This window comes from Chaetodon trifascialis, chromosome 19 (genome assembly GCF_039877785.1).
Source record: "Chaetodon trifascialis isolate fChaTrf1 chromosome 19, fChaTrf1.hap1, whole genome shotgun sequence".
NCBI lineage: Eukaryota > Metazoa > Chordata > Actinopteri > Chaetodontiformes > Chaetodontidae > Chaetodon > Chaetodon trifascialis.
In genome coordinates, this window is record NC_092074.1 from 19681000 (window position 1) to 19693231 (window position 12232).

General features: G+C 43.0%; 2 protein-coding genes across 4 annotated transcripts in view; one reads left to right on the forward strand and one right to left on the reverse strand.

Moving 5' to 3' along the window:
• syne2a (spectrin repeat containing, nuclear envelope 2a) overlaps positions 1-7824 on the reverse strand; it is a 74480-nt gene extending 66656 nt beyond the window's left edge. The window contains 14 exon segments of the mRNA XM_070988094.1: positions 13-181; positions 266-378; positions 476-640; positions 889-1026; positions 1105-1218; positions 1329-1418; positions 1631-1731; positions 1998-2197; positions 2532-2728; positions 2953-3045; positions 3123-3200; positions 3315-3410; positions 4867-4928; positions 7735-7824. Coding sequence (XP_070844195.1) covers positions 13-181; positions 266-378; positions 476-640; positions 889-1026; positions 1105-1218; positions 1329-1418; positions 1631-1731; positions 1998-2197; positions 2532-2728; positions 2953-3045; positions 3123-3200; positions 3315-3410; positions 4867-4928; positions 7735-7810 — 1692 coding nt within the window. The 5' untranslated portion in view covers positions 7811-7824.
• Positions 7825-9580: 1756 nt separating this feature from the next.
• Positions 9581-12004, forward strand: atp5mj (ATP synthase membrane subunit j). 3 transcript variants are annotated; one of them, XM_070987456.1, is made up of 4 exons: positions 9581-9670; positions 10580-10703; positions 10958-10978; positions 11864-12004. In XM_070987456.1, exons 2-4 carry the CDS (start codon positions 10580-10582, stop codon positions 11875-11877), a joined length of 159 nt encoding a protein of 52 aa, XP_070843557.1. In that variant the 5' UTR covers positions 9581-9670; the 3' UTR covers positions 11878-12004. The 3 variants fall into 3 exon arrangements, with proteins under 3 accessions (XP_070843557.1, XP_070843558.1, XP_070843556.1); XM_070987457.1 differs by having other exon boundaries at positions 9595-9684; XM_070987455.1 differs by having other exon boundaries at positions 9609-9763.
• The last annotated feature ends 228 nt before the right edge of the window (positions 12005-12232 follow it).

The following is a 12232-nucleotide window of genomic DNA, read 5'->3' on the forward strand; positions in this document are numbered from 1 at the left end:
TCAGATGCGTACATGCCAGTCCTGCAGAAGCTCAAATACTCCCTCCTGGGATCTGTAGGGAGCTCTCCAGGTCTGAACCTTAGCACTGATGCGGCTCAGGAGATCCAGTACAGTGTGGCGGGATTCCTGGAATTCCAGCTTGATCCCTTGATACTTGGCGGTGACTCGGATATTAGTTAAACTGTTTTTAAATAAAGACGGTGTTACAGCATTATGGGAATTTAATTAAATTTGTTAGATACAGACGTTGAGTGATGTCACATACCGTCTTTTTATCTCATCAAACTTTTCAAGAGGCACAACTACGTTCCCTGAATTATCCATGTTGTGGTAGGTGTCTAGTATATTGACGTAATGGCTCATCTCTTTAATTAAAGTCTAAAAAACACAGAAAACATTATCATTATTTTTGTATTTCAGATTTTTGAGGACAGAAAAGCTGAAATTTGTTCTGCAGTTTCATCATAAGAAGAACCTTCAGTGTGTCCTGTTGAGTTCTTGCTTCTTTGGCAGCATCTGCGTGATCTCTCCCTCTTCCTCCGTCGTCTGTCAGTGCCGCCTCCGCACGCTGCAGCCACACAACAACCGAGTCCAGAGGAGGAGGAAGGCTGGAGTCCAGGTCTGCTTTACATTTCTGCAGCTGAGGAACGACACGCAACATGCACATCCCGGTATGAGCACAAAACCTCACCGTAACATTGTCTAATTCACCTGGAGAGAGACAGAGGGAGTGAATGAGCAAGAGCAAATGTTCGTCTCATTCGTCCTCACTTATTACATGTTGCATCGTGATGAATAATGCCCTCACAAATGCACAAACACCAAAAACATATAAAAAAAACACCAAGTGACTGAAACCCCGCTGAGGGCTGAGAGTGTGACCCTGACCTCCTCTTCCAGACGGTCCCACGCTGTCCTGAGAGCACCCTGCTCCTGGCTCAGCCCAGGGCGGCGTCTTATGGCAGCAAGGAGGGTCATCACTGGTCTCCTTTGCTCAGTGAAGGAGTCAGTGAGGTTCTGAAGCACCTGATGAACAGGGAAACAACTTCTAACTGCAGCACAACGACACAAAACAACACACTCAGCTCCTGTGCTTCATTTTACCTGATATTTTTCTGCAAAGCTCGACTTCTCCGTTGCCGTCCGTGCTTGTGACAGTTCCTGGTAGGCTTCCTGCAGCCAGCAAGTCACCTCTACGGCTCGCTCACTTGGAGAGACCTTTCACAAAACACAAACGCAACAAGATTTCTGTTCTAACTGACATGAAACACGATTTTCGAGCTCTGTGAGAAACAGCAGCAGGACTTCTTTGCTTGGTGTACGGCTACCTGACGTAAGGGTGAGACGGCAGCTGCTGGAGTGAAGTGAGAAGGCAGGTTGACAGGCGAGAGAGAAGAGGGCTGGACCAGAGGAAACAGCTGCACCAATGCCGCCACAAGAGAAGAGGGAAAGTCATTAACACCCTTCAGTTTCATGCAGCGGATTGTGGGTTCAGGCTCGAAACAAAGGGAGGCAGCAGGGGCAGAAACAGCAGGGCTACGACTCTGCAATTTAAGCTTTCGAGAGAGGAAGATGCAGATCTGACTGGAAGCAGTGCCGCTGGTTCTGCAGCAAAGGTTTGGTTCCCTACCTGCAGGTGGTCATCAGGCGCTGGCATGTCATTGGAGTACTGTAGAAACTGGGCCACATAGGTCATAATGGACTTCTCATCAGGCTCTTTCACATCAACATCTGAGGCGCAGGTGAATACACAGAAAGGCTTTAATGAGAAATAATACACTACTTTTTCTAAGTGCTTCTGCTTATCCTAACTGCTCCACTGAAGCCACAGACTGCACCTTCTCCTGTGTACAAAGATCAAGGTTACAGTCATGTCTGTGGACAATAAGTGAAGAATCAACGGAAAGTATTTTTCTGATTGGAATTAGTACTTAGTCATGCTCATACTGTGAAATACTACTTAGAACTACTCAATAATACTACTCAATGAGCCCCACCCTGAGGATCCAGCAGGCGGGGGATGTGGAGCTCCCTCTCGGCCAGCAGAAACGCCTCCTCCAGGTTCTCCTGGTTGCTTCTGGACCGCACCAGTGAGAGATCCACCAGCTGTGGTCTGAGGGAGCACAGGATGGCCAAGAAGGCCTCTCCACTTCTCCAGCTGGACTTAAAGTCCCTCATACTGACAGAGCAACCAACCCTGGAGAGAGGAAGACAGGTGGAGAAGAAAAAACAAAAAGTCTGAGCCGGTCTGTCTCATAGCAACAGCAAAACTTCAATCATTGTTCAGCTATTGCTTTCACTCCAAGGCATTCTACATCTGTTTTGCATGTCTTTGAGCTGTGGGATGGCAAAGGGTGATAAAGAGGAAAGTCATGCAAACTCAGGGAAAACATGCAAACCCAATAAAGAAAGGTGTAAACTAGTGTTCATTCCTCCTGCGATGAAACATCCTCGGACCAACACGCTGTCCAGAAACCTTTCAGGCCCCTTTTTTTCAAGCATTCACATACAGTGTACGGCAGCCAACCCACCTTTGGCACTGGTCCCTGACCCACATGAGCAGGGCCTTCTTGGCGGACACTCGGAAGCGCCTGTGGAGAGGCGAAGTCCGGCCTGCGGGGACCGGACTGGGTGGGACTGGGCTGCCAGACCAGGAGTCCAGGCTGGCCAGAGAGTCGAGGGAGGAATGACACGAGTTGAAGGAGAGAGTGCTGGCCAGCTCCTCAATCTAAACCAGAGACGATGTGTTGGATAGCAAATGAGCAGTGTCTTTAAAATGGTTCACACGTGTGAAATCTGACCAATATTTACAAAGTTACAGTCACAGTATTCTCTAAATTATTACTGATGGATCACAAGATGCTGTTGCTTCAGTTTCTCCTCCTGCTTCCTTTCACATATTAGCAGAAGCAGGATCATATGTGGTGGCATTACTTCACCACTGGTGCTTACGTGACAGTGGAGGATGATGGTCCATACGAGCCCGAGGATGATAGAGGGCCGTCCGTCTATGATATCTGAGATGTTTATGTTCACCAGTTTGATCTGCATCGACCAAACACAACAAATGTTCAGAACGGTAGATTCAGATGCGTCTTTGTCGTTTTTTTATGGAAACTTACTGATTTTTTCTTGAGAAAGTTGAGTGCTGTCTCAATGTTCGCCCTCTGCTGGAAAACCCCACGGCCCCTCTGTCTTTTCTGTGGAGGAAGAAGACAAAATCAGCTTTATTGTCATCGTCATATTCATTTCAGCACGTTTTTGTGTTGTTCTGATCCTTGAAATCTACTCAGAAGCACATTGTGGTAACTCACCAGAGTTTGGCCACTCATCACCTCCAGCAGGTTGAGCAGCTGCGACCCGTCTCTGAGGTCTGAGAAGAGGTCTGACACCAGTGAGGGAGGGCATCTCTGTAACAACGCACACAATTATGTCTTTCTGATTCATCTGTCCAGCTGCACAGTACATCGAAATAAAGGAGTGGGTGAGTTCAGCTGAATCCATCATTAATTTCACCTGCTCCATCGACTACAATCATAGAGGATTCATTCAGCAGGTTTCAGAAAGTATCGCGTTACTGATATGACTCTGGAGATAAAGGCCTTATGCACAATAACTGCTCTCAATCTGCACTGAAACCTCAAAACAGGAAGCAGAAACACTTACAAAGGCATCTAATCTGTGCTGCTGAAAGTGGCGTGCGATCACAATCATTCAGGGCTTTTACAAAAACCAAACAGATAACAGCTGTGTATAAATAAATGAATCTAAATAACCCCGGGCCACGGTTTGCTGCATCAGTTTAAGGAAAACAGGAAGTTGTTCAGGGTTTCCTCGTGTCATGTGATAAAAAGTAAAAGGCTGATGGAAAAATAAATTTCTGACATGTTTATCTTTCTGCGAACCCAAAAAGAAAAAAGTGCAACAGGATGCAAAAGAGTTTATGGGAAATGTGATCCACTTTGTGGGAAACACTAACGTCAACATTTATTTTATGGTGAGCCCCTTTACAAATATATCCCATAAGCCAAAAGGTCAGAGCCCACAAATGCACCCAAAACTGAGCCGAACTGAAACTGTGGTGGATTCATTCAAACGTCTGTGTGTGAAAGCTTTAACGGCCACAGTGACCGCTGTCCACTGGACATAGAGGAAGTCTCTCCTGCTGGGGGTCGTTGGTGGACAAATGGTTATGAGCCAGTGATTTTAATGTGCAGTCATAGTGTGGCGGCTGGACTCAGATTACGTGCTGTTCTGCTTCACTGAGGCACTATTTATACTCCAGGCGAGAGTCACGAGCAGCTCAAGGTCTCTTTCCGCTGAGACCCACGGCGAGCAGTGAGTCAGCGTGTCTGCAGCTCGCTTCACATTACTTACAGCCCCGCCACGGCATGACGTCACGCCACTTTCTCCAAAACCACTTTTTAAATATCGAAAGCTCACTCTTGCCCACATATTGCATGTGGAAAGGCAGTTGAGGTCTGAGCAAAACATCAAATCAGAACTTATATAAGACAGCTGTTAACTATTTATGCAGTACATGCAGGAAGTTTCCTACATGTGAACTGATGCTGCACACAGACCTGCAGCCTTGTGCTACATCTTCTCATCAGTCTCTTTCTGCATCCTCTCTCAAACACACTCACTGATTTACTCCAACCGTCATGGAGGTAATGTCCTAAAGATACGTCCTATTTGACAGCTGGATGTAAACTTTTGTGCGGGACTGTCTGCGTTCAAGTAGGTCTTCATTTAGTCGAAATGCTGCTTTGAGAAGCAGACAAGAGATTTGTGGTTTCCTTCAACAAATGCAACAAAACTTTGTGTTCATTTAGCGTCACGCATAAATATGATGCGTCACCGTACCTTAGAGAGCTGAGCATTTATCCAGTTGGTGAATGTCCTTTTCTGAATCTGTTCGTGCTCCACTGTTGAGGAAACAGACAGAAAACTATGATGTGCACACATTCAGGCATCGAGATGAAGTGCTGGATCCTTTTGTTCAATGAAAACAAACACAGAAATCTGAGTGAAAAATTACAATTCTTTATGGGAGCGTGTTTCCTAATTCAGTGAACAACGGATGCAAACAGATGCTCACAAACACATCAGAGTACATTCCTCCTCCTCCTCCTCCTCCTCCTCCTCTGGCCTTCGCTGTCTGGATTACGCTGCTTTAAAGTCCACAATAATCCAGACATTTCATAACAGCAGTGGGAGCTTTGATGTGAGCAGCAGGCAGGTCAAGCAACTCACCGACATCAGAGGACTGAAGAACTTTCTCACCCTCCATGCTTATAGCTAATAATCAACAACTCCATGTGTAATGAGCGAAGAGGAGACTTTGAACCACGTTAAACTGCCTTCATTAACAAGACGACCCAGAGCGGCAGACTTCCTCTTTAGGCTGCAGTAAGGCTGCCGGCTGGGATCTGGCTACAAGACGGGACGGTTTCCAAGACAGCGACAGACATAGATACCCTAACCCTAACCCACACACACACACACACACACACACACACACACACACACAGCAAGTACACACAGACACACACTCACAGCTATGATGAACTCCAACACAGACATATGCACACACGCAGAGAGTGGATTTTGATCATACATGGTTCTTGAGTGGTACTAGAGCAGATCCTAAGCTTCTGTTGCCAAAACATGAACTTTTGCTATATTTAACAGCATAAAGACTGTCCTTGTTACAGTATAATGGAAGCGACAGGAAGCTTAAAGACATATGAAAGCAGTTTGGAGGATCACCCGTTTGTCTGCTTTAGTATAATGAGGACATTGACACTTTGATGAAGTGGAGCCAATGATCACCCTGGAATTTGGTATCCACAAGTATTTAACTATTTAAATTTAAATGGTTTGTTGGATATTAATAACTGCTTCCACCATGAAAAGTTGAAGGTTGCCCATAATTAGATGAATCTGAATGCATTAATTTCACAAACCTTTAACCAAGAATTTCTGTATCTGTGTCCAATGTTGTACACTGCAAAAACTGAGCTAAAACAAATGAAAATATGTTGTCCCAAAGACCCAGAGCTACATTAAGTAACTCAGAACTAGTAACAAAATCTCAGTAACAAGTTGGAATAGCTTATTAAGATAACTAAGGACCAAAGCTTGAAACAGGCGAAATCCTCTCACATTAAAGCTGCCTGGTACGACATTTGGATTTAGATGATTAGGCTTAGATTTCCATTTTTGCATTCAAACTGCTAAATTGCACATCTGAGTTTCTTTTCCTGCAGACTAAAACATGGTTAGACACAAGCTGCTATGAGACTATTTTATGACTCAGCCTGTGGTAAACGGAGGAGCTCGATGTTTTGTCTGAGCCAATCAGAAAAGCACGCAGTCACTTTCAGATTGTAGGCTTGTAGTTCGGATCAGCTCTGAGTCAGCTGTTTGTTTAGGAGCCAGCCAAGGCAGGCAGCTCCTGAACAAAGCTAAGCGCTCATCTCCACCCAGCTCACCTGACATGTCCAATACAAACAGAGGTAAGAGGCCTCAACACGTTCATAATGACATCCTGCTTCAGGCCGCCGTCAGACGCCATCGCACAAATATGTTTTGTCAGGTCAAGCTTCAGTCAAAGTTTACAACAAACACAACGCCAACATGGTTCAGTGCTGTGAGAGCGTGCACATGTGGAGGATTTTAAACTCAACCTTTTAGCATCAGTTTAGTTACCAAGTGAATTTCTTTAAGTCTACACTTTATTCTAATGCGCCGTCAAAGGTGTTTATATCTGATATTCCCTGATGCGCAGAACAATCCTTACTGGACCCTGATGAAACCACAGCTGTATTTAAAACATCTCCTTACAGCGTCACATTATTGTAAAATTCTGCACGTCTCACCATCAGAATGAATATTTTCAGATTGCATTAAACATGGACAAGATTTAATCTCTTCTGAATATGTGCACTGCTTATAGAAGTGCAGTAAATTCACACTGTTTTCAACTGTGAGATAACAAAATCAGCATGTTTGGTAACTAAACATTTGAGTAATCGATATGGTGACTTTCACGGCCATCATTACACCTTTACTGTTCAGTAGATCTGCAGCCTGCAGTAACAAGAACAATTCGTGTGGACATCAATCAGTGCTGTGATGTAATTTAAGACCAGTTTGACCAGGAAATTAAATGTGTCATCTAATTCATGATAAGGTAACAGTTGAGCTTACGTCTCAGGTTTTCTGACTTCAGCATGAAGAAACAACTAAATCACTCAGCGTCTCTCCAAAATACATGTGTTCTATGGAACGAAGGGTACGTGTCAGCCTTATTTCTGTGCATTAGAGTTTACAACTTCATACCAAACACAGGCCATGATTCTCCTCATATACAGCAGCGGCAAATTCAAAAGAATCTGCAAAAATCCCCTCATTAGCAAGCTGTATTTTATGAACTGGGATCTGACAAGTACAAGTGCGAGTGAGGACACAGCCGTGACCTGGATTTCTCCAAATGTCAGAAAAGCCCTAAAAAGTCTGATCCTCACACATGTGAAACAGCAAAAGTCCAGTTATCCTTTTCTGCCACTCCCATTGCATTTCTTCAGGTCATGAATTCATAGTATTTGTTATATGGCGAATCAGAGTGATGTAAGACACACTGAAATAGTATCTCCTGAACACAGTTCATAGTTTGGCCACCGCAGCACGTCACTCATCACATCTATACAAGTACAGGAATAGACTGACCTTGGAGGAGCATGTGCACGTTGTCAATGTCCAATGGAATGCCTCCATCGTCTTCCTCTGCTCCACCTGAGGCCATGTAGTCGCCAACTGCGGCACCAGATCAACCTCAGAGAGATCCAGGAGACATGGATTAGTGCACCGTCCACACAAGTGAAATCCACAATGCAACAAAGGAAAAGTTTTTTTTTCCCCCAAAGCATTTAAGTTAGCAGCCTCCACTGCCTGATTAGTCATGTTACAGTAAGAACGCACCCACCCACACCCTTACGTTACCACACACAGATGCAAGTAGACACATGCAAACGCTTTAACAAAGAGCTCAAAGAGGAGGAATAACCGTGCTGTATGGAAAGCACCAGCACCACACTGACATAATGTAGACATACTAAAATAGATGACCTGCTCGCAAATCTGCAACATACCTGTCGCAGGGCTGAAGACAGCTAGTGCAGCATATTGCATTACAATGTGGAACCTGGTAGAATGAGTCCAGTAAATGTCCTCAGCTGTGTCCTTTGATATTGGCACAACTCTGCGTGGATTCACTGTGTTGTGTCCCTTCAAATAGGACTTGGCCTTTAGGTTCTCATAAATGAAACAAGGTGCCTCTTGCCTATTGGAGCATGAGGACAAAAAGAGGGTGGAAAATCCCGCCCACGCTCACTGCAGGCCCAATCACTCCTGCAAGCTCACATACAAACTTAATGTCCTTTGGCTAAAAAAGAAACACATCCTCACAAATCCCAGAGTCATGTAGTTTGGGTTTCAGTTTCACTTGTTGTTGATATTTCAGGAAACAAAAACAGAACAAGCGTCCACTATTCTGTCTTCCTTTTCTTCTATTCGCTTGTGAGTAATGTAACAGCTGAGCAACAAGGGCAGCGGGAGGCTGATGCATTAATGTGAAACTGTTTCAGGTTCCTCTTAGGGGTCATTTCAACTCATGACTGTGAAATATACATGGACTTCATAAAAATGTGGTTCGTTTTAACTTTCTCAGTTGGTTTCATACTGAGTTACAGTGATACTTAAAGGATTTTTCATTAGAATTACAGTTCAAAGTAGGTTTATTGAATACTGGAGCTGAAAGGGATACTCATTTAAGCTAAATTCAGATCCAAAACACCTCTTTTTTAATCTTATTTATGTGCTTCACCTGAAGAGAAAGAGGTGCACGAAAAGCAGAGCATGTCACATAATGCCATCTTTACCCTTGAGACCAGTGCCAGCGTTTTATTTGTTGTTTCACTATGGTGAGCAGACAGAGCTGGTGGACAGCCTGTGTGCCACATGGCAGCTGCACCCTCACCTCACATTCCCCTCTGCTGTGGTGGTGGCACAGGCACAGAGCCAAGATTACAAAAGCAAAAGCAAAAATTAGAGGAAACTAATATCAGGTTTAATGGTGTGAACAAGTATGTGACAGTCATCAAACTGCAGTGGCTTTGTGCTGTAATCATTAGCATTAAAAGAGGGAATCTTGAGAATAACCTAAATAACCTTCATACTCAGGATTCTTGTTCTTATCAACATTTTTTTGACAGAACTATGCTTAAAAACCATTGACTCATTAGATTATAACAGTATATCTACACTATCTATCAACTGTACCGTATTGCAAATACTTTTATTAATTGACTATCTGTGAATATACAAGTGATGGTGTACAGCACTACATAACGCACAGATTTCATATAAAACCAAAACGAATCAAAGGGGCACACATTACACTGTTTAGTAGATATGGCCAAATCCTCAAGGTGGAGCCAAGACACACAAAAAAAGCTAATCGCGGACCTCCATTTGGTGTCGCTGCACACCGAAACATGAATGACATACTACACTATTGAGCGTAGAAGAAGACTTTCTCCCACGACTTTGACGTTTAGCAGCAGCGTCGTCCTGACCTTCCCCCTGTAGCGAGACAAACAGAAAGGTAAAAGAAGAGAGGTATTGTGCATTTTTGGTAATATCACTGCAATCGTAAGAAAAAAAAAGTTTTGCCTCACAACAGCTACTTAAAATGAAGGTAACTTCTATCAGACTATGATGTGTGTGATACGTTTGCTTGTGTACTTATCTAGCTAGCTAGCGTCTTGCTAAGGCTAGTTAGCTTCTTGCTAAGGCTAGTTAGCGTTCTGTGCTGGTTGTACTGCAGATACTTGTCAGGACCCATTCATTGACTGCAGTAGTTAGATATGAAGTTAAAGTGACATGAATGCAATATAGATATCAGGTTTGTGACTCCTTGTGCACTTTCTCTTCCTTCGTGTAACCGACTGGTGTATGTTTAACGCCAACGCCGACTTTGCTAGATCCGAGTTTGTAATGTTAGCAGTGACATTAGCGTTAGCCAGCTATTTTTTTTGTTATCGTCAGTTATTTTTTGTAAACATAAGTCATTAAATATGGCAATGAAAAACGCTGACTGCTATCCCACTAACATTAAATACTAACGTTTGATAACTGAAATGGCGCTTTTACCTCCTTGATCACTAAGTGGCTAGGCCCGCCGCTGCTAAGGGTCATGACAGCATTCGGCAACCACATTAAGTCCATGTTGAGTAACAACATTTTCTGAATGAAGGAAACAATTTGTAAAACGTAGCTTCAGTCAGCATTAGTGTATTAATTGGATTGCACCTGAAGTGTGACTGTATGATTGTCCTGACTGATTTAATATCCTGCCAGGTCTAAGTCTAAGCTCCCTACAGACACTGCATGACAGGTCTCCTGATGTTCAGCCGTGTCTCTACTGAAAATAACTTTAATCCGAAGTTGTGTCGTTGCTCTGACCGACTACATGAGCACTGTCTTGAAACTATGCTGTTGCTGTGTCTTACAGATGGCTGGACAGTTTTTTTCAAATTGGTGGACCAAGATGAGGCCTTACTACGGGAAGGTACACCAGGAGATGTGGGTTGGACTTGCCCTCATGACATACGCGTACTACAAAATCTCCTATGGGGGTGAGTTCAAGACTTACTGCTTTGTACTGTGTGTTTGTCTGTGAGATAATGGAGCTGTAATGGTAATGTATCTGCTCATGTTGTCTTATAAGAGTACTGACGTTTTGAACAGGTGTGAAATAAATTTAGTTTTCATGGTGCTGAATAATTAAACATAAATGTAAGCAGTGGTAGTTATTTAAATGCCTTTTAAAAGCACGGTGTCTCAGTGGTATGGTTTAATGTGACTAATAAAATGTTTCTTTCCATTCCAGGCAAGAAGGCAGTGAAGGACAGTAAGTTAACTTACATTTTTTTCTTACTATATGGTGTGAGTTCAGCAATTTATTCATGTATATTTAATATACATAAAGAAATGTTGCAAATCAAGGAGAGAGACTGATTTATGGCAATTTTTCACAAATGTATCAGCTATTTAATTTGCTGCATGAGCTAAATAGTTATTCCTGTGTGGCTTTTTATCTGTAAGCAACTTATTTTCCAGTTAAACATATAAGATATACTACATTTTATCCATAGATGGATAGAAAGATAGACATGGGTAGATGTAGATGTATATCTGTGTACATACAGAGGGATAGAGTGACATAGACAGAAGATTATGTACATTATGTCCTGGCTATAATGTGTATAATAGTACCACCTGGGTTAAATACAAAGATAAGTTCTTGACTGCATCGTCATCTAGATCTTGTCTTGTCCTGATCTGACTGGAGAAAGTCCACAGTGATGTCTTTAATTTCAGTGTGTTGAAGAGACATTAGCAGCAGCACCATGCATGGGTACTTATTGTCCACACTCTACTGTATGTTGCCTACACAGGTCATTAAACTCTGAAGTAAAGGTGTTTTAAACACAGGCGTTAGATAAGCCATCAGTCTTCACCCTTGATGGTGATCGATTCTGTAGTTTTTGTGGGTAAAGGTTGTAGCTGTGAACATGAGCCATGCAGCAGGAAAGAAGGTCAGAGGCTCATGTGTCAGATGTGCAGCTACACATGTTCTCCTCTAGATGTCACTGACAGATGGCTCATCCAGTCACTGCTGGCTGACTTTGCTGGCGTTCTTAGATATCCACTACAGTGTACCCATGCTCCTTTGGAAAGTCATTAAATGTGTGTCTTGTTTTATTTATTTATCTTTTTTGTGGTGTTTTTGCAGAGCCTGCCCATTGAGTACTCCACCATGATGACCACCCCTCCACCTGCTGTGATATAAGGCCCCATTCGTTTATCCGGAAGTTCAGCTTCATATTAGAATTTATGTTAATATGGAACAAATAAAGTTTCTATCCAAAACTTTGATCATTTCATTGTTGGTGTTTCTTACTTTACTGTGTACAGTCATGCCACATGAGTGAGATTTTGTATGCAGTGGTGACTGTAGACAGAAAAATGTCAGAGGGAGCAGATTATAGTGTCTCCACAACAAATTCATCTATGTTTAGTCTCAATGTTTTGTATATTTCCACATTTTCTGGCACTTGTCTTTACAGGGATGCTCACTAGTTTACACTTAGCCTTTAATGTT

Coding starts and splice junctions, on each gene's coding strand:
- atp5mj (XM_070987455.1), top strand. Junction 10,704..10,957: donor CTACAAAATCTCCTATGGGG/GTGAGTTCAAGA, acceptor TTTCCATTCCAG/GCAAGAAGGCAGTGAAGGAC.